At 36.1% G+C, this 22,199-nt stretch overlaps 1 protein-coding gene across 1 annotated transcript in view; it reads right to left on the reverse strand.

Annotated features, from left to right (window-relative positions):
• UBR3 (ubiquitin protein ligase E3 component n-recognin 3) overlaps positions 1-22,199 on the reverse strand; it is a 200,412-nt gene that overhangs the window by 122,882 nt on the left and 55,331 nt on the right. The window contains exons 6-10 of the mRNA XM_069577308.1: positions 16,368-16,434; positions 10,753-10,883; positions 9,337-9,565; positions 1,695-1,874; positions 976-1,109 (exon numbers count right to left, since the gene is read on the reverse strand). Coding sequence (XP_069433409.1) covers positions 976-1,109; positions 1,695-1,874; positions 9,337-9,565; positions 10,753-10,883; positions 16,368-16,434 — 741 coding nt within the window. The remainder of the gene's footprint in view (positions 1-975; positions 1,110-1,694; positions 1,875-9,336; positions 9,566-10,752; positions 10,884-16,367; positions 16,435-22,199) is intronic.

Consider the following 22,199-nt stretch of genomic DNA (forward strand, 5'->3'; position numbering starts at 1 on the left):
GTTCCCTTTAGGTTTTTAAAAGAAAGAGTCTGAGAAGCTCAAACGGTTTTAAATGAGTTGACCAAGTCACCTAAGTTGAAAGAGGCAGAACCAAAAGCACTATACAACCTTTTGCAGCATGCTTACTGGAACAGGCTAGCAGGTAGGACTTCATGGGATCCATACAGCAAAATCTTTCAGTCCTTAGTTTCGTAGGGTCAGGAGATAACATTTTTCTGAACTATCCAAGGATTCCAGAGACCCATCAAACCAATACTTTAAAATGCAAAGGTAAATATATGTATTTTTATAGAAAGACAAAAACACATGCAATTATAAGTGAGCTGGGCTTCCCTGGTGCCTCAGACGGTAAAGCGTCTGCCGGCAGTGCGGGAAACCCGGGTTTGATCCCTGGGTTGAGAAGATCTCCTGGAGAAAGAAATGGCAACCCACTCCAGTACTCTTGCCTGGAAAATTCCATGGGCTGAGGAGCCTGGTAGGCTACAGTCCATGGGGTCGCAAAGGGTCGGACACGACTTCATGTTTCTTAACCAATTATAAGAATTTATGTTGTTGTTATATACTCTTAGGTTCTTTTCACAAACAAACAGGAATTGCATGAAATGTATATTGATTTTGTTCTTGGAATCTTAAAAGTGTAAACTTTAAGTTTATCCTCATCCCTTGAAAGATAAGAAACATTAGGTAACTAACTGATAATGGATAAAATGAAACAATAAAGATGAATGTGCAGCTACAAAGACTATTTATAGTAAGGGAAGGCTAGAAAGATCTGATAATTCATTTACATACATCAAGTCCAACCTACCTAAGAATAATCATTACTGTCTTAGGTCAATTTTCACAGAGCTGAATTCAAAATTAAACACTGCATATTATTACATACAAGTAAACAAGTCAATGTTTCCATAAATCTTCTTCTTAAAATTATTTTAAAGGTAAATACAGAAATTAACAAAAATATTTTCAACATACCCTAACTTTACAATGTGATAGGAGTCCCCACATTGGCTGTGCACAGGCTTCAAGTTCAGCAGCAAAGGCAGCATAGTAGGTCTGAGATTCAAACTCCACATGCTCATTTAGTTCTCGCTTATTTAAGTTCATACCTTACAAAAATTAAAACAGATATAAACCATGCCAAATGGAAACAAACACCCATACTCAAAATCAAGTAAAATACTTCCTCATACCAAACAGATTTTAATGTTCACAGATGGCATAAATGACAAAATATGTACAGAAATTAATAAATTATTTAAAAAAAAATAGTCCGGTCCTTTCAGAATTCTTCATAAACAAGACTTTCTTAAAAACATTTTGTGAACTATCTCTTTCTTATATAACATAATTGAATATATTAAATAAACTCAAAACCATTTTAATTGGTACTGGTTGAACTTTTTATGGAAGTGTTAACAATCGTTCTTATACGAAAATTTCTAGATAAATGCTTTAAAATGCTTTTAAAAATTACACTGCTATTTTCTATATAATTGTTTGACTTTTTTCATAACTCTGATATGTTTCATGAGCACTTTATTAAATAATTTACAAATATCAATTAAAATGAGACATTTCACATGTAACTGAATGATGTGCTATTTATTTTCTTTCAATTAGGGTCTGATAGTTTACTATTAGTAATTTTGCAAACTAAAATAAATAAATAAGAAAAAGACTAAAATTCATACCTTGAAAGAAAGATACAAAGTTCATCCATGTCACTAACAAGCCATGGTCCTCCAAAAATCTCTTAGCCACACTTTGATGAGAAAGGATATTAATAAAATCACTGACAAGAGGCCAATAAGTGTTATTCTTCAGCAATGCTTCTCCACAATTCACTACAACATGTAAACTATTTTCTTCATCTAAAACAGACACAAACACATACACCCAGAAAAAATTAGCTTAAAAAAGATAGCCTTACCAATGATAAAGATTATATATTTTATAATCAGAGTCACCTAAAGTCAAACCCCAACCTGACATTTAATACCTATATGGCTTCAGGTATATTACATAACTCTGAATCAATTTCCTCACCTATAAAAATGGTAAAAAAAAAAACCCACATATATTAAGGGAATTAAATGAAACGTTAATATAACACTTAGCACATCATTATAATTATTATTACTACCTGTCAAACATATTACACGATATTGAGTTATGAAACTATAAAAAACATAAAGCCTTAAAAAAAAAGCCTCAAAGTTTAAACACATCATTGGAAGGAAGCGATAGGGAGGATTAGGCTTGTATAAAATCTTTAGTATTAGAAGTTATATCATGTATGTATTAGCTCTCTTGACCTACTTCCCTATTCCAGCTTAACTGATTCATGGAACAAACAAGCCCCCCATTACCCCTGTAAAACAAATTAACACCCATAATACACAGCATGCTCAAAGTTGAGCCTATTTCAGACTACACAAAACCCAAGGTATATGCTTATCCAGAGTCTGTTTTTGTTTCTGTTCATACTAACTGTTCTGTGTATTATAATTATAAAATTTAAATCACAAGTATATAATCTGATAAAACACGAATGCATAAATAGAGCTATTATAAAAACTGGATCATAAGCTTTTGAAAGACAATAAAAGTGCCTAAGAAAATCTTGGAGGAGAAAAATCGTACAGAAGATTTTCAAAACTCAGACTGTTTCATAAAAATTTTTATGTTCTTATTCTACTTTAAAGAAACTGAAAATGGAAATCACAAGTGCTGCTTTACAAACATAGTATATACAAGAAGGATAAGAGAGAATTCCAGTAAAGAATACAATAACTTACAAATGCTTTGCCCAAAATGAAAAGACTGGAGAACAAACAAGCACTCTTGTGATTTCAGTTAAAATCCTCTGTTTCAGATATCTATGTATCATTTTTTAACAATTCCTCACTCTAATCAACTTTCTAACTAACCACTCTATTGTCAAACTCATCAGTGAAGAGGGCTTCTACTGTACTTCATATTTCCATAAATTAAATTTAGGTTTTAGTCCATGAAATTATTTCACCCAACTCAAACTTAACAACATATGAAACAGGACCCACAACAGAATGAGAGAGGGTATAGCTGAATGAGGAAATGGAGATAAGGGAGGGTTTACAGATTACCCACACCTAAGATTTGGAAACAGTGATAGCCTATATTTTTTGGGCTCCAAAATCACTGCAGATGGTGACTGCAGCCATGAAATTGAAAGACGCTTACTCCTTGGAAGGAGAGTTATGACCAACGTAGACAGCATATTCAAAAGCAGAGACATTACTTTGCCAACAAAGGTCCGTCTAGTCAAGGTTATAGTTTTTCCAGTGGTCATGTATGGATGTGAGAGTTGGACTATAAAGAAAGCTGAGTGCTAAAGAACTGATGCTTTTGAACTGTGGTGCTGGAAAAGACTCTTGAGAGTCCCCTGGACTGCAAGGAGATCCAACTCGTCTATCCTAAAGGAGATCAGTCCTGGGTGTTCATTGGAAGGATGGATGTTGAAGCTGAAACTCCAATACTTTGGCCACCTCATGCGAAGAGCTGACTCATTGAAACGACCCTGATGCTGGAAAAGATTGAGGGCTGAAGGAGAAGGGGATGACAGAGGATGAGACGGCTGGAATGGCAGCACCGACTCAATGGACATGAGTTTGGGTAAACTCCGGGAGTTGGTGAAGGACAGGGAGGCCTGGCGTAGTGCAGTTCATGGGGTCACAAAGAGTCAGACACGACTGAGCAACTGAACTGAACTGAAGAACAGCCATTATGAGCGAGTGAGCAGTTGACTTTGATGGGACAGTGCTTAGGGATGCGGAGATGTTTTTACCTTTTATAAACATTGAGAATCACTGTTTAATTGAAATCAGAGGATGAATAAGCAAAATACAATTAATCAAAATCACTACTTCCCTGACACTGCTTTAAATACTACTGTCCTTGTGAAAAATACCTTGGAATCTACAATGAAACAAAATGACTAGAACTTCTATTTTTATCCAACTGATACTTTTCCAAATATAGATAGAGAAAGAGCAGCGATTCAGTGTTAGATGATATTCAGTTCAGTTCAGTTCAGTTCAGTTCAGTCGCTCAGTCGTGCCCGACTCTTTTCAACCCCATAAATTGCAGCAAGCCAGGCCTCCCTATCCATCACCAACTCCCAGAGTTCACTCAGACTCATGTCCATCGAGTTAGTGATGCCATCCAGCCATCTCATCCTCTGTCGTCCCCTTCTCCTCCTGCCCCCAATCCCTCCCAGAATCAGAGTCTTTTCCAATGAGTCAACTCTTCGCATGAGGTGGCCAAAGTACTGGAGTTTCAGCTTTACCATCATTCCTTCCAAAGAGCACCCAGGACTGATCTCCTTTAGAATGGACTGGTTGGATCTCCTTGCAGTCACTCAGCAACAAATATTTACTGAGTTCCTACAGAGAGTCCAGCATTCTAGTAAGCTCTGAAAATAAAGTGGACAGTACATCAAGATTTTATACAGTCTCTTTCTCTGCTGAGATTAATATAAGACACAGCATGGTAGTGCTGTAATAGAAAGAGTACAAGAAGTCCTAAGAACAAATAAAGCTGGTCTACAATTTAGGAAAAAAGAGTTTCCTGAGGAAGTGATGTTTATACTGAGATTTACAGAATGATGTAGAAATTGTGATTAGCCAAGCAAACTAGACACAAGGAGGAAAGGGTATTCTAGGTAGAGGAAGCAGTATAAAAAAGATTGGAACTACTGGACAAAGAATGCAGAGGTACGTGGCACCAGTGAGTCTAGACAGCTTTATAAATCAGCTTTAGGAGTCTGCAGTTCATGAGACGAGAATGGCAAGCCACAGAGGGGGTTTTAAGCAAGAGAGGACGTGAACAGATGTTTAGTGTGGAGAGTGATTATAGAAGAGTGCTGAGGACCAGTAACAGAAGGCCTAGAGATGGCAATGGCTTGAACGACGGTGCTGGCATAAAGAGCAGAGATGAAAAGAACTGGTTATTCTAATATATTTAGAAGGATTTAAATGACAGACCTGGTGATGGTCACTATATCTACAAAGAGTAAGAAGTCAAAACTGACTCCTAGGTTTAGGTTGGGCAGCTCTGTAGATGGTTAGTGTGGTGCCAAAACACCAACTTGAGCACTAACACACACAAACTTAATTGAGCACTTACACACACACACGTAATAGGAAAAAAGCAGAACTTCATAGAGAGAGAATGAGTTTTTGGTGTTGACACTGTGTGTGTGAGGTGCTTGCAGATATCCAAAGAATATAGTTCAATAAATAATATGATATTCAGGACAGATGATCAATCTGGCATTATGAGCAACTATAGACATTCCTACAGTTACGCAACACATGGTTTAAAGTTCCATTCTACACAGACAATTTCACAGGACAAACTGTAACATTTCAAGGATATGGAAAAGTATAAGAAAGTAAAAGTATAAGGAAGGGGTCACGTACTACTAGAGGCTTCTTTCTTTCAATCTTCAGTTATTGCTGTGGCCATGTGAATACTCATTGTATCAGCTCCTACATTTACTAACAGTATAGACAAAATTTTCAAACACTGTCTAATGACAATGCATACAAAGGCTAGACGGAGGCTATTACAAACTAAAAAGCGTAGAGAACTTGGGTAATATCTGTGGCTAATTCAATATATTTAAAGCTCATTCCAATACTCTTCATGTAAAAACAAGGAAAACATATGGTGTTTTTAGAAAACCAGTAAATATGTGCCATGAAATGTTACATACTTTAGAAAGAGGAAACAAAAACAGCACTGGAGCTAAAGATAGTGTTAGACTTGGCTTAGAAATAATGTAATTTGTTGCTAGAAAAAAATACATTTATATTTAAAGATCTTAGCAATGCTACTTATAGCTATTTAGCTTTTGGAATATTCAATCTGTGTAAGAACTTCCAGGACAGACTAACTGCAGTAGAAGAAAGTATACATAGAAAGCAATGAAGACTACGTAATACAATTTCAGAAAATACGGGAAAAGTAAGAAACACAGGGATAGCAAGACCAAGTGCCAAGAAACAAAAACACTGACAGAATAAGCAGAAAATCATTCCACACCACACAAACAAAGGAGAAGCAACAGCGTGAAATGCTAATGAAAATCAAGCAAGATAAGGTCCAGTGTTTTATCACCAGCTGCCTTATCATGTAGTCACAGAAAGGGTAACCATATAATTAATTATATAAACTGGAACACTTTTGAGAGTAAAAAAGACTGTATTAAAATTGATGTCAAAATAACAGGCATAACCTGGACCAGTTCTAGGAAAAGTAGGACACGTGGCTAACGGAGTCCTGGACAATTCTGGAGAAGCAACAGAACAATGGGAACAAACACTAGATGGAGGCGGGTTAATGAGAGACTGGAAGTTAAGGAAACAAACACAAAAACTCTCTCAGGAAAGTAGGCTAGAAAAAAAGAATGGGAGGCAGACTCATATACATCTCCTTCCCAAACAGTCTTCTCTAAAACGCAAGCCATACATAATAAGCATAGCTAAACCACCTAGTCAAGAAAAAAGATTCAATTCTTTTGAAAAGAGTAGATACTTTTCATTTTTTCAAGTTTGTCAGTTTATAAATTAAAAATGCTGTATTTGTGAAAAGTCCTTTTCTAATTATATAATTCTATGTATAAGAATATCATTGATACAGTTCAACAATGACAGATACTATTTCAAAAAAGAAAAAGAGTAATATACACAGTTGATGGTCAGGGAGCTGGCGTGCTGCAGTCCATGGGGTTGCAAAGAGTTGGACATGACTGAGCGACTGAACTGAACTGAATATACACAGCTAAGTATCTAATAAAGAAAACGGCATCCTACACAAAGATAGAAAAATAATGCAAATCAGTTTTTAATATTTCCATCAAAAAGGTAAAGAAATATACTGCTTTATGTAAATAATATATTACTCTCCCATCATATTTACAATGGGAAGTCAGAGTTATTGTACATAGTGAGGCAGAGTATGACTTTTGAAGTCAGACACCTAGACTGACACTCACAGCTATAAAACCATAGATCACTGACTTCTCAACTCCCTAAGCCACAGTTGCCTCATCGTTGCCTCATCTCTAAAATGGAAAAAAACAGTATCTACTCCCCAGAATTACTGATGGTTAAATTAGATAAAACATATTAAAGCACTAGGAAAGAAACCATGGTATACAGTGAGCGCTCAAAAGATGGCAGCTATCATCATTATTAGTGAGTTATTATTACATAGAAGGCATCATGCCTGCACTGATCCCTATATAAATTTTCAGGCTATGGTACTGCACCTGAGAATAGGCAGACTATCAGTATAAAGAGAAAACAGGAGCTGGTATGCAAAAGGAGACAACAGTAGAAGGCACGTTTCAAGCATAAGATCTCCCATTCACAGAGAACGGAAACGTCCTAAGACTAAATTTGATGCAGTTTGTTATTATTTTTTAAATTTAGCTCCAGGTGTCAACAAGTGAAGACAAAGTCCTATTAAAATTGGACTGCCTATACTGTGGCTAAGAACAAAGAGTCTGACATCAGGAGATAGAAAGTCCTTCTTGGTTCTGTCATCTACTAACTATATATTCTACAACAAATGACTCAATTTCTCTAAGCCTCAATTTACTCATCTTTAAAGTGACTCGTTGGAAAAGACTTTGATGCTGGGAGGGATTGGGGGCAGGAGGAGAAGGGGACGACAGAGGATGAGATGGCTGGACGGCATCACTGACTCGATGGACGTGAATCTGAGTGAACTCCGGGAGTTGGTGATGGACAGGGAGGCCTGGCGTGTTGCAGTTCATGGGGTCGCAAAGAGTCAGACACGACTGAGTGACTGAACTGAACTGAACTGAAAGTGGAAATAGTAACACCAATCTAGAGAGTTGTTCCTGGAATACGAAATGGCAACCCACTCCAGTATGTTGCCTGGATAATCCCATGGACAGAAGAGCCTGGCAGAATGCAGTCCATGGGGTCCCAGAGTCAAACAGGACTGAAAGACTGAGCATAAACAGGGAGTTGTTCAGAAATTTAATTGAAACAATGTATAAATAATATTAACACAGTGCCTCAGTTCAGTTCAGTCACTCAGTCGTCACTCACTCATGTCCGACTCTTTGCAACCCCATGAATCGCAGCACGCCAGGCCTCCCTATCCATCACCAACTCCCGGAGTTCACTCAGACTCACGTCCATCGAGTCAGTGATGCCATCCAGCCATCTCATCCTCTGTCGTCCCCTTCTCCTCCTGCCCCCAATCCCTCCCAGCATCAAAGTCTTTTCCAACGAGTCAACTCTTCACATGAGGTGGCCAAAGTACTGGAGTTTCAGCTTCAGCATCATTCCTTCCAAAGAAATCCCAGGGCTCATCTCCTTCAGAATGGACTGGTTGGATCTCCTTGCAGTCCAAGGGACTCCCAAGAGTCTTCTCCAACACCACAGTTCAAAAGCATCAATTCTTCGGCACTCAGCCTTCTTCACAGTCCAACTCTCACATCCATACATGACCACAGGAAAAACCACAGCCTTGACTAAACGGACCTTAGTCAGCAAAGTAATGTCTCTGCTTCTGAATATGCTATCTAGGTTGGTCATAACTTTTCTTCCAAGGAGTAAGCGTCTTTTAATTTCATGGCTGCAGTCACCATCTGCAGCGATTTTGGAGGCCAAAAAAACACAGTGCCTAGTACATAGCAAATACTCAAATAATATACATTATTATGAGGAGGTAAAGTCAAGACGAAAGACCACAAACAAGTAAGAATGGGAAGAATCCCTAAAAATGTTATGGCAATATGAAAAGGCATAAAGGAAGAAAATTAAAGATCACACTAAAGGAACATATAAAAGGCAAGATTTATTTCAACTTTTAAATTATAAAAGTATACACATATAAAATGTCTAAAGCTGACAGTAACAAATTCATGACTGTAAAAATAGAACTATATCTAATAAGAAAATGGTTAAATAAGTTACGGTAAAGTCATATGATAGTACTATCTGCAATCATTAAAAAACATGTTCTTAATGTGTACACTTGATAGAATATTTTACAGTACATATTCTTATCTATAAAAATACTCAGCTCACAAAAAGAAATGAAACATCCCAAGATGTTAACAAGTTATTTGTGAATAACAGAACTGCATTTAAAGTTTTTCTTTAAATTTTGCTAAAAATTTTTCAAGCTTTAACAAATATGTATTATTTTATAATATTTTTAAAAGCTACTTTTAAGCATAAAAAGAGTTTTTAAGGCTAGTTATGCAAAGTGTACTTATAAAACCAGTGAAAATAATTCTGAGTTTACCTTGTAGCTCACTTTTAATAAGGCAACTTTCCATCATGTATAACAGCACAGTGACCATAATATCCAGCAGCTGACATTCTTCTGTTACCTGTCTGGCTAGCTCTTCATTGCTGAACAACTGAACACTAATATGCACAATTCTGTTAGACATAGTGTCCGATTCATGACTTTTCTTCAGTGTCTTCATAATGAAAGCATAATGTTGAACAAAAGTTTTTGTAAATGCAACCTGTAAAATGTTTTAAACAGGAAGAAAAAAACACAGTTTAAGTTTGCTAGCACATTTTCAACGTATTATACTAGCATTTTAAAGTAGAAAATGGTATAAAGTATAAAAAGCATAAAGTATAAATTATAAAGTACAAAATTTATAAAGCTAAGCTATGATTAGCTTATGACAATGTCTAAGACAACTGGAAAAGTAATTTCAATGATGGTAGTCTTACATTTGTCCCTTTTTTGAAAATTTGCAAAATAGTTTGATAGTTAAAAAAATATTCAATATGCATTTTAAATTACTAAAGTTTTAACGCAATTACAAAGATGGTTTAAAAACACAAATCTTCACTTTGCACAAAGGTATCAATTCACTAATGTCAAAATATGTCTTTGTCCTATGCTAACTACTTTAGCAATAAAATCTAAAGTCTCATTTGAAAATCGAGTTGTTTACACAACTAAACAATAAGTGAGTCAATGTGACTAGTCCGAAAGAAATGATATTTTTTCCTATTTGATCTGAAAGCCAACCAATATTTAAGTTTTCTTTTTTGGGTACCATATACACTTCATCCATTGTTTTCTTAAGGAGACATAAACATACAAAACAGCATTATTAAAGTGTCACTCCTAAAGAGGCTTTACTTCTTAAACCATAAGAAGAGCTAAACCATGATTCACTGTCTTTTCAGACACAAGGCTGTATAACTTTGCCATAAACATAGAAGAGTAACTGGTGGGTCCACACCCTCTGAGACTAGAGACTTCACTCATCTACATGTGTACATGAGTCAACACTATTGTGTCTTTAACAGTTATGGCCAGAAGCTACTAACTCTGTACTTTTCCCATGCTGAATCTCACAATCTAAATTCAGTTGTCCCCATTAAACATTTTCTCAAAGCATGTTGCATCTTTCTCCTTTAGAGAATTTACTACAATTTTTAACCACATATTTATTTGTGTAATTGTGCTTTTGTTTGCCCCCCAGCAATTTCTCTGGACCAAGTCTCATGCAGAAGGGTAACCCTAAGAATCCTGCTCTGTAAAAGTGCTTTGATTCAGATCTAAAATACTGCGCTTTTTGTGTAGGCCCTCTTTTGGCAACTGAGCTGAGAAATATATCAAAAAGATTTAATGTTGAAAAGGCAAAGAAAGGCGACCAAAGTTCAGAAAAGAAGGAAAAAATGTAGATACCTTATACTCTTGATCTGGAAGCATGTTGAGTAAGAAAGTCACCATCTTCTGGGGAAATTCATACTTTATTGTCCAAAACAATAGCTCTTCTAAGAAACTTTTATGTTTCAAAACATCCATTATGGATTGATCTACATAAGAAAAATAAAATTCACCCTAATGATTTAAGTTGCTCATCTCATTTAAACCTTACTATAACAACCCAGCAATCTCAAATATCTGAATATGCCTAAAAATCAAGGCTATCCTTTCAATAATTGAAATGATAATACTAACAATATCAAGTTGTTTCTATAATGTCCACAGTACAATAAAATATGTAGTCCTTATAATTCAACATAAAGTAGTTACTAGAAAAATAATTACTTGTCCTTAAACATAAGAACCAGACATGAAACAATGAACTGGTTTCAAATTGGGAAAAGAGTATGTCAAAGCAGTATATTGTCACCCTGCTATTTTAACTTATATGCAGAGTACATCATGCAAAATGCCAGGCTGGATGAAGCACAAGCTGGAATCAAAGACTGCTGGGAGAAATATCAATAACCTCAGATATGCAGATGACACCACCTTTATGGCAGAAAACGAACAGAAACAAGAGCCTCTTGATGAAAGTGAAAGAGGAGAGTGAAAAAGCTGGCTTAAAAATCAATATTCAAAAACTAAGATCATGGCATCCAGTCCCATCACTTCGTGACAAATAGATGGGCAAACAATGGTAAACAGTGTCAGACTTAATTTTCTTGGGCTCCAAAATCACTGCAGGTGGTGACTGCAGCCATGAAATTAAAGGAAACTTACTCCTTAGAAGAAAAGCTATGACCAACCTAGACAGCATATTAAAAAGCAGAGACATTACTTTGCCAACAAAGGTCCGTCTAGTCAAAGCTACGGTTTTTCCAGTAGTCATGTATGGATGTGAGAGTTGGACCATAAAGAAAGCTGAGAGCCGAACAATTGATACTTTTGACCTGTGGTGTTGGAGAAGACTCTTGAGAGTCCCTTGGACTGCAAGGAGATCAAACCAGTCCATCCTAAAGGAAATCAGTCCTTTAGAATATTCACTGGAAGAACTGATGCCGAAGCTGAAGCTCCAATACTTTGGCTACCTGATGCGAAGAGCTGACTCATTTGAAAAGACCCTGATGCTGGGAATGACTGAGGGCAGGAGGAGAAGGGGATGAAAGAAGATGAGAAAATTGGATGGCATCACTGACTCGATGGACATGAGTTTGAGCAAGGTCCAGGAGTTGGTGATGGGACAGGGACGCCTGGAGTGCTGCAGTTCATGGGGTCACAAATAGACACAATTGAGTGACTGAACTGAAGCATAAGCCCTTTATCTAAAACTTCTACTATCATTTAAAACAATTATCTTACAAGGACAATATTCATGGCACATAATTTAAATAGTAATAATTTTAAACTAAAAACATACTATTAAGGACAAACTCCAATTTTGTTTTAAAAAGTCTTTATAGAATAATTTATCTATTTCTTTAAAATTATCCTTCATAAATGAAATGTTAACTTCACTAGAGAAAATATCATTAGTGCACAGCTTACTCTAATATACAAAAGCATTTACTCTCTTCTGGTAGGAACATACCAGGAAACATATAGAAAATCAGCTGTTTACATGCACTGGACTCAGGATGTCCTCTTCAGACATAGAGGAAACAGGAAACGGATGTCCATTTTGAATTAAAAGGTATTCGAAGGGGGAATAAATTATCTCCTGGAAGCCTATTTCTAAAGCCAAGTGCCACTTCTTGAGGGTTAGGCTCTCTCCTGCCTATCTCTGCCTCCTTGCCTTGCTGAATCAACAGAAAGGTCTCAACTGGTACGTGAGGAACTGAATTTTTTTTAATTTTACACTGGAGTATATTTGATTACCAACACTGTGTTAGTTTCAAGGTGTACAGCAAAGTGTGAATTGAATGTTTTTCATACTTTAGTTCTCTTTTACCCGTCAAAATGAACTAGAAAATTCTATTAATCTTTACTAAAGCAAACTATCTTGGGATACTGCTCTGAATCATCAACTCTATATAAGGGCATTAAGTGTCAACTATGGACTGGTTCAGTGCTTAAGCAAGAACTAGAGTTAGAGGAGAGATCTGAAAAACCAGTATCCCATGAATCAAAATACTCAGGTACAGCCCTAACTAATTACATGTCAAGTAGTCTTCCAGGGAAATCTTGCAGAATTTTTAATTAACCCTATCCCAATCCTATCCCCGTGCTACAGTTCTTTTATTATTGAGTAATGTGTTCATATCATAAGGTGGCTCCGTGGTAAAGAATCTGCCTGACGATGCAGGAGACTCAACAAGAGAGGCAAGTTTGATCCCAGGGTCAGAAAGATCCTCTGGAGGAGGAAATGGCAAACCACTCCAGTATTCTTACCTGGAAAACCCCAAAGACAGAGGAGCCTGACCGGCTACAGTCCAGGGGGTGGCAAAAGAGCCAGACACAATTTAGCGACTAAACAATAACATCATTATCTCCTCAGGTAATGAGTCTAAAAGAGTAACCTCAGTATTTAATCACTCTCTTGATTTTTTTGTAAAACACTGAGTTTAATAAGACTTGTATCAGATATAACTTTAATCCAATTTTCCATTAATAACTAACAACCACTATTTTCAGAATAACAAATTCATTAATCTAGAAACACTATAATTTAAACTATACAAGGGAGGTGGGAGGGGGGTTCATGTTTGGGAACACATGTAAGAATTAAAGATTTTAAAATTAAAAAAAATAAAAAACTAAAAAAAAAATAAATAAATAAACTATACAGAGACAAAAATATCTGCTAATCCCCCATCTAACTCCCTTTCAGTGGAGCCTTCAGTATAAGCCATATGCAGAAGGACTAAACATAGAAATACAATTATACTATACAGCTTTTATTTGGAAATAAAAAATTTTTATTTTTCAAATCTCACAATTTTCTACTTGTACAACAGAAATCTCTTCCTCCTGCCACTCCCCGGATATGGCAATGATTTAAAAGAGAAATGATCAGTTTTGCAAGAAATGAGGTAAAATATATTCAAAGGTCACACTGATAGATTCAAAGTCAAAAAGCAACAAAATTAGGGGCCAAATGAATTAGGTGACAGGAATAAAAAGATTATAATTAAAAATTAGAATATAACCTACAGCACACATTGCTGAAGCCAATTTATTTCTCAAAATTCACTTGGTACTAACATGACTGAGAATTTCACTGACTACCAAAAAAATATCCCTGCCAGATAAGTGCTTTTGAAAATAATTACAAAGCTGAACAAAACTAGTACTATTTATTCTTTTTTTTAAACTAGTAGTATTTATTCTTAAATTCATAGTTATAACTCTCTGCAAGTTTATATTAGCTAAAGAAAAGTCTGAAGCTACCATAATTGTATATCAAGCATTAAAAATTAGATATATTAACTTCATTTTAAATAAATAAAATAATCGAATATCCCAGAAAAGCTCTGCCTTCTATTAAAATGAAAATAGCTGCTATTATGTACAATCCAATTTTTCTATCTTCAGACACAAAAGTGGGGGTGAGGGGTGAACCACAATGTCTTCACTGTTATTCTTAAAAGATACCAGTTTGCCAAGATATTTAAAGCATATGTTACGTGTTTTATACGTTATGTTATAGAAATCTGGTTAGAAATGCTTTCATTAGTTATGTATGATTATTACCTTTAAAATCTTGATTAAACTATCATGACCTTCACAACACCTAAAACCACTTCAAGCAAAATTGTTAAAACAAAATTTCTGAATTAGTATGTGGTATAAATGAATGATAGCTTTTAATTTAGACAGTAGAGTCCAGGCTCTGCAACTCACCAGCTCATCTTGACCATGTTAGCTGAAGTCCTCTAGGCCTAAGCTTTTTCATCCTTAAAACTGAACTTTTGAAAATAGGCAGTGATGTGTTTGTTAGCACAGTGCCTCTCCTCTTGTCCATCATTACATATTTTATTTTCAGCTCGCTTTCAAACTGTTGAATCAAATTCTTACAAAAACTAAACCACTCTGGACTTCAGAAATTTTCAAAGGCAACGATCACTTCTTGAAAAGTTTCTACTAACTGAAAAAGCCATTTCTTCAATGTACATACTCAAACCAAACATGATAACTAATCAAGTCTAAAATCTCTTTACTACTTCTTACCAGTAAAGGGAAGGAAAAGACAACAATCTATCTCAAATGCAAAAAAAAATCAGGTATAAAAGAAAATAAACTTCAACGTGAAGTCTGCATAAAAAATGTCTTAAGCCAGAGTTTGACCAGGCTGAAGGAAAACAATGACCTCTTAACGCCACGAGAGGTTATTTTCTGAACATCCCTGAAGCTTAAACTCAAGTATATGCCTAACAATCTCCTCCAACTCAGCTGTATCTCAAGGACTCAGGTAAGCACATGCATAATTCTGGTTAAGTCAAAAAGCCAGGTAGCCAAATGGGTTTCTAATTTCTTTCAGGCATTACAGATTTTCTTCAGGGCCAAGAAAAAGGGGAACATGTTGCAGGCGTGCGTCCTGGACAGCAAATCAAATTTCATGCCCTCTGCTAACAGTCCATAAGTTGAATGCAGCAACGTGAGTAACTAAGAACAGACTTACAAAATGAGCCTCAACTGAAACTGTCTGCTTGCTCCACCTTTCCAAGCAGTCTTAAACTTTCCAAAAGACACACTTGGCAGTAGAAAAAAGAATCTTTTCATGAAAATATTTTCACCTCTGAAGACTTTCTAACAGATCATACTAACCCAGAAAATAAGACCATGCTAAGATGTAGAAATCCATTTCAAAAATGGAGCACAGGCTACCAACTAATAACAAGTACTCTTGAAAAGCTTTGAGGGAGGGTCAAGAAAATATAGTGATAAGGCATTTAAACTCTGGGATTTGAATTAAGGACCTACCTCTCATTAGCTGTTACGCCTAACATGCCTTCATTCCTCATTCATAAAACAGTAGTAACAATAAAATCTACTACATATGGTGAGAATGAAATGACAGAATGCACATGCGGTGATCAGCACTATGTCTAGCATATACAAAAGTTCGATAAGTATTACTAATCTATTCCCTCACTACAGGCACATCTACTTTCTCCTTTGCATCAATATATATTGAGCCCTTACTGAGCCCTTAATATGTGTTAAGTGCCATTCATTCTCATTTTCTTTCACTCTTGTTACTTTTTCTGATACATACCCACACTACTTCCCTGCTGCTCATCCTTTTCCATTCTAGAAATTGCATACCCCAGATTACAAAAAGATACAAATCAAATTTAAGCTTTATACCAAAAACGCTGGATCCAAATCAAAAGATTCAATGAGAAGACTATTTTTCTGGCTCAAATATAATATTGCTCATTTTATGAAGAAAACAATGAATAAAAATCCCAACAGTAAGGGTTTCACTTGCTTTTGAGGTCCCCAACAATCATCCCCTATCAACTCTTTCTCCATATTGAACACATTTAATAACATAACTCTCTCTTCAAACAGCTTTGATGGCCAGCCAACCAAGTGCTCTTAGTAATTAAGCATTTTTTAACACAAGAAAAAAAACAAGATATAAATACCTTTGGTGTTACTGCTTAGTTTGACCCTCTTTCTCTTGCCCAGACCTTGACTCCCATCCTGATCCTCCTGGAGAAAAACAAAATTAGCATTATCTGTAGTCCTAGTCATGAATTTATATATTTTTTGTAAATTTAAATATGCTTATAAATTATATTAAACATAAAATACAGGTGTGCTTACATATTATTAATAATTTTACTCTTATGTATTTGCTATAATAAAATGTATTTTAATACTGATAACTTTTAATGGAAAATTAAATTTAAAATTAGTATTATAATTAAATATATCAAGTTCTTAAACTTAATCTGTGCCTCTAATGAAAGACTCTCAAATGCCCCAAAATCCCAAAATAAAAATCTTCCTAACTTATAAACAAAATATTAAATGTACAAAGAAGCTAAAGGGGAGGAGGGGAAAGATTAGCATAGGAAGGAAGAGGAGAAGGAGAAGGGGGTTAAAGCAATGAATAGAGGAAAAGTTTTGAAGAGTCTAATACAAGCAAATGAGTTCAAGAGATCAAGTTCTGAAAAATAAGCACAGTACGTTAGAAGCTGGAGTTGATGGTCAAAAAAACATTAATAAAAACACATTATTATGTGGCTCAGATGGTAAAGCATCTGCCTGCAATGCAGGAGACTGGGGTTCGATCCCTGGGTTGGGAAGATCCCTGGAGAAGGAAATGGCAACCCACTCAGTACTCTTGCCTGGAAAATTCCATGGACTGAGGAGCCTGGTAGGCTACAGTCCATGGGGTCACAAAGAGTTGGACACAACTGAGCGACTTCACTTTCACTTTTACTAGGAAAGAAAACCCAAGAAGAAAGATATGTATTTCTGCCCACACATGATATATCCATTCCTGAAAAAAATACCTCACATTAAAAATAACAAGGCTTATGGGGAATAGAAGAGTGAGGGACAGACCATCCACAACCTATTCTGTAACCAAGAAAGTGTATAACCAAAGATATAACAAAAGAATAATTGGTACCTGGGGAGATCATTTGGATGCCCAGGCAAACATCCTGGAGTGGTTTGAGCGTGTCTCAAGGGATGTTAACAACATACCACCACAACAGAGTGAGAAGCCAGCTGGCCGAGACAACATAAAGGGAAGAGGAGCAAAGGAAGCAGCCTGCCAGCAGTGAAACCAACAGTGAAGCTAGGAATGTGCCTCTAAAGCAGGAAGCCATGGGTGCAGCTGCTCAGTTCTAATTTCCTTCAAATGCTCAAGGTTCCTTCTCCCTTCACAGATGAGGGTGTGTTTCTCTCCAGATAAAGGACATGACTATGCCCCATTATCCCAGATCTCCTGAACTATCACATAGTTCAGGAAAGATTACATAGGAATCCAAAACTTCCATGTTATACTGACATCTTTTTCCTATTTTCCAAACATATATGAACCAACTGGTATTATAAAGACATGCGTGGTAGTATGTTGGCATACTGTCTGTTATGCTAACCAATTACGCTGATGGCAGGATAGAACCATGGTACAAATTCCCAGACACTTTCTCAATTAAATCAAACCTCCAAAGCAGAAAAGCCTCAGCTTTCTGCTACAGCTCAACCCACTGGTATAGTATTCTTGGCCTATATACCAAGCCTTAACTGCAAGTTTCTGACAAGTCCAGCATCAGCCCCAAGGACCAGTCTAGAGGTTCCCAAAGATACCTCATAGCTCAGTCATTCAGCATTTACTAAGCACTTCGATATGCCCTCTGTTAACCCCCACCAAAGCCAGGCCTCTATGGTCATCTACTTGGCAACAATAGTGACAGTCAAACAAACTACACTGCCTCATCCTTTGCCACCCTCACCTTGTCCAAAGAGAAACCCAGCCAGTATGAAATGTGGAGCCATAAAAGACAGATATACAAATGTAAACCATGCCACAAGACCCAGAAGATTGTAAAATTTGAGATTTTAGCTAATAGTCATTTATGAAACTGTTCTTCTGGCCAGAGAAAAAGACAAAAAAAAAAAAACTTTTAATATTATAATCCAGGGTAGGATTATTTCATAATTTCAAATAAAAACTTCCTATGAAAAGTGTATCCTTGGTCAAGCAATGGCCTTGACAATACAAAGTTTTAAAAATTTCCCAAACTGACACTTTAAAGGACAAGTAAAATTAGTCAAGCTAGGGAGAGAAAAGTCATTCCAAGAAGGCACAAAGACGAAAGTCTAGAAACAAAGATTAACCTGACATCATCATAGGTATCAAATTCAGCTAGGAAGGGAGTCTACCTCCATTTAAACAGGTGGGATAATGGGTAGTCTTGTACTACACTTGAGAGAGTATATAACAGAACAATCTTCCTGAATGGCAATTTGTCAATACACATATGGAAAGTCATTAAAGTATATCTATCACTGGAACAGAAATTCCAGTTCTAAGAATTTATCTTAAAGAAATAATCAGACAAGTGAATAGGGACTATCTGCATAACACTCGTCACAATGTTATTTACTTACAATGGCAAAAAAAAAAAAAACAACTTTGGTTTCCAACAGCAGAGCAGGGAATTAGGGAAATAAATTATAGCACAAATATACTCTTTAAAGAAAAACAACACTAGAGTTCCATATTCATTATGACCAGGTAAATGTTCAAAACCTATTACTATAAATTAGAAGAAGAAAAAAAAAGCATGCTATGAAGGATAGCATATAGAGTATTAAATCATTTAAGTAGTGATACCACACACAAATAAAATATGTTAAAATATACTCTTTGTTACAGATATTTAAAACTAGCATTAATAAGAAAAGCAAGTTACAGAATAGCATATATAGCATGGGGTCTCTAAAATATACCATGTATAAAATCTGTTAGAATATATATGATTAGAGTAAGTCACCTCTAAATGATAGAGTAATAGGTAATTTCATCATCTTTTTGCTAATATTAATTTTCTATTTATTCAATGATGACAATGAATTATAGCTTTAAGCTAATGAAATTAAAAGACGCTTACTCCTTGGAAGAAAAGTTATGACCAACCTAGATAGCATATTCAAAAGCAGAGACATTACTTTGCCAACAAAGGTCCATCTAGTCAAGGCTATGGTTTTTCCAGTGGTCATGTATAGACGTGAGAGTTGAGCGCCGAAGAATTAATGCTTTTGAACTGTGGTGTTGGAGAAGACTCTTGAGAGTCCCTTGGACTGCAAGGAGATCCAACCAGTCCATTCTGAAGGAGATCGGTCCTGGGATTTCTTTGGAAGGAATGATGCTGAAGCTGAAACTCCAGTACTTTGGCCACCTCATGTGAAGAGTTGACTCACTGGAAAAGACTCTGATGCTGGGAGGGATTGGGGGCAGGAGGAGAAGGGGATGACAGAGGATGAGATGGCTGGATGGCATCACGGACTCAATGGACGTGAGTCTGAGTGAACTCCGGGAGTTGGTGATGGACAGGGAGGCCTGGCGTGCTGCAATGCATGGGGTCGCAAAGAATCGGACACGACTGAGCGACTGAACTGAACTGAATGAATGTTTTTAATACTAATTATGATTTCCAATCCTAACTACAACAATCTACTCAAGATAATGGATTAGTGTGTTATCTGTTTCAAGTTCTATTTTTTTTGGCCGCACCTCGCAGCATGTAGGATCTTAGTTCGCCAACCAGCGATAGAATACCCGCCCCTGCTGTGGAAGCATAGAGTCTTAACTACTGGACCACCAGGGAAATACCAAGAAAGAACAAAAGTTTCAACGAACAGGAATAACTTCCAGTGGTGGGATATTCAGGCATTAAGGAAGATGAAAACAATTTAGTTATGATGACAACAAAACCCCACCCCAAACTCAAGATGGAGAGTAGAGTTCTTCCCCTTTTATCCACGAGAAAACAGTATAGAACCCTGGGGGAAAATAATGGGTCCAGTGAACAAGAGAGGAAATAAACAACCTCAACTGAGACAGCATTCATACAGCTCTCAGAAACACTCTCAAAAAATGTTAACTAGGTTCCTGAGCAGAGAAGTAGACAACACTGCACGTGTGTTTCAGGCACAGGCAGACTCCCTTCCTAGCTGAGTTTGATATCTATGTCCAATAGCAGAGAAGACTCTTACCCCACCTTGCCCTCCCCAACTCCCCAGAAAACAGATTCAAACTCCTAGCCTGCAAAATTTACAGGTGGTTTTCAACCCAAATTAACCGTTCTTTCTTTGATGGATTTACTGGACAGATGAAAAAACATGAGCTCCGTAAAAAGAAGTCAAGTTAAATTCACAGTTGGTTAAAACAATACTCAATGTTAATACAAAACACACAAGGCTAAAACGAACATTTAACATAGCAGATTATAAAAATAAAATCCAAAGGAGGTCTTGAGAAACTAGAATAAAGTGAAAACATTTATGTAAGCCACTGTAACATGAGACTGTTTGCTTTAAATTAATTTTACAAATACAAAGCAGAGAGGGAGCTCTCAAATTTGTCAGCTGTAAATGTGAAGGGGTAAGTGAGTGAGCGACCTGAGTATTTCATTTGACCACTGGAGCTTCTGCCACAGTTTAGCACTGCTGCTAAAATGCTAACAAAAAACCTTAGGCCTAAAGGAAGCCATAACATGCTTCATGAGAACCTGTCCTTGTGACTCTGTACCAAAATCAGATCGTAATTTTAAAAGGGAATGAAGAGGTGAAAGAGCTATGAACAGCAGAGAATACTGTATAACTAAAGCTAAAAAGTTAAAGGGGTGTCTAATGGGAGTAAAATTAAAATGTTTCCATAGGGAAAAACAAGAAAGGTGGGAAAATTATAATTAACCTGGTATTGAGAAGAGGTTCCTAATAATTGGAGCTATCAAAGAAAGGATCAAGTTGCCTCATTAGCTAGGTCAGCTCTCAACCACTGGAAGTGTTTATGGAGAGGCTGATCATTTGTGAGCAATGTCATAAAATCAAACGCTAAACTGGCAAAGAAATGTCTTAAATATTTCTAAGGCCTCCTCACCAAAATTTCTGTGATTCCCGACTCTACCCTTTACCATTAATATAATTTATAACTAATTAAAATCAAACCTTGTACCTCTAAAAGTAAAGCCATATTTTTCTTTTACTTATTCATTTATGAAAAGTTATTTTAGCTTTCAATTGCAATAATCCTGCTTTTGCTACAAGTTCTGAGCAAATTAGTTTTAACTCTTCACTGGATTCTTTCTTGAATAAAAGCAAGAATATTGACAGCACATTTACATAGTAACTTATTTTGTTAAGTGATTATTTCTCTTACGTAAGAATATGAAATACATAAGACTAGAGGCAAACAAATTAAGAAATAGTGGTAATCTCTGAACAGCACAGCTGGAGATAAATGTTTTCTTTTTTCTATTTGTCAATTTGTCCATAATGGACGTTCAAATTTTATGGTTACAAGAGGGAAAATGTGTTTATTTATTTATTTAATTTGTATTAACAGCTAAATGTATCAAAGTCACAAAGATTAATGATCGGGTCAATACACATAGATAAATGGACACTGCTTATAGTAATAGCCTCAGTGAAAATAATCTTTCCTTGAAAAGTTATCTTGATTTAAACAGTACTATTTTCTCTAAGAAACTCTCTATTACACCCATGTACATATAATACTGGAGGTAATTTTCTTTTGAACTGAATTATCTGATGACTGAACAAATCTAAACAAAAAATGAATAAACATAAATTCTCATTTTAAAGTACTTCATAAAGTTAAAATGTGTTTCTATTTTATTTCGGCTTCATTCAACACAAAGAACATTTTCAACTCTTATTACATATTAGCTACACACACACACACACACACAAAAAAAAACAGTAAGTAGTAG

This window comes from Ovis canadensis, chromosome 2 (genome assembly GCF_042477335.2).
Source record: "Ovis canadensis isolate MfBH-ARS-UI-01 breed Bighorn chromosome 2, ARS-UI_OviCan_v2, whole genome shotgun sequence".
Lineage (NCBI taxonomy): Eukaryota > Metazoa > Chordata > Mammalia > Artiodactyla > Bovidae > Ovis > Ovis canadensis.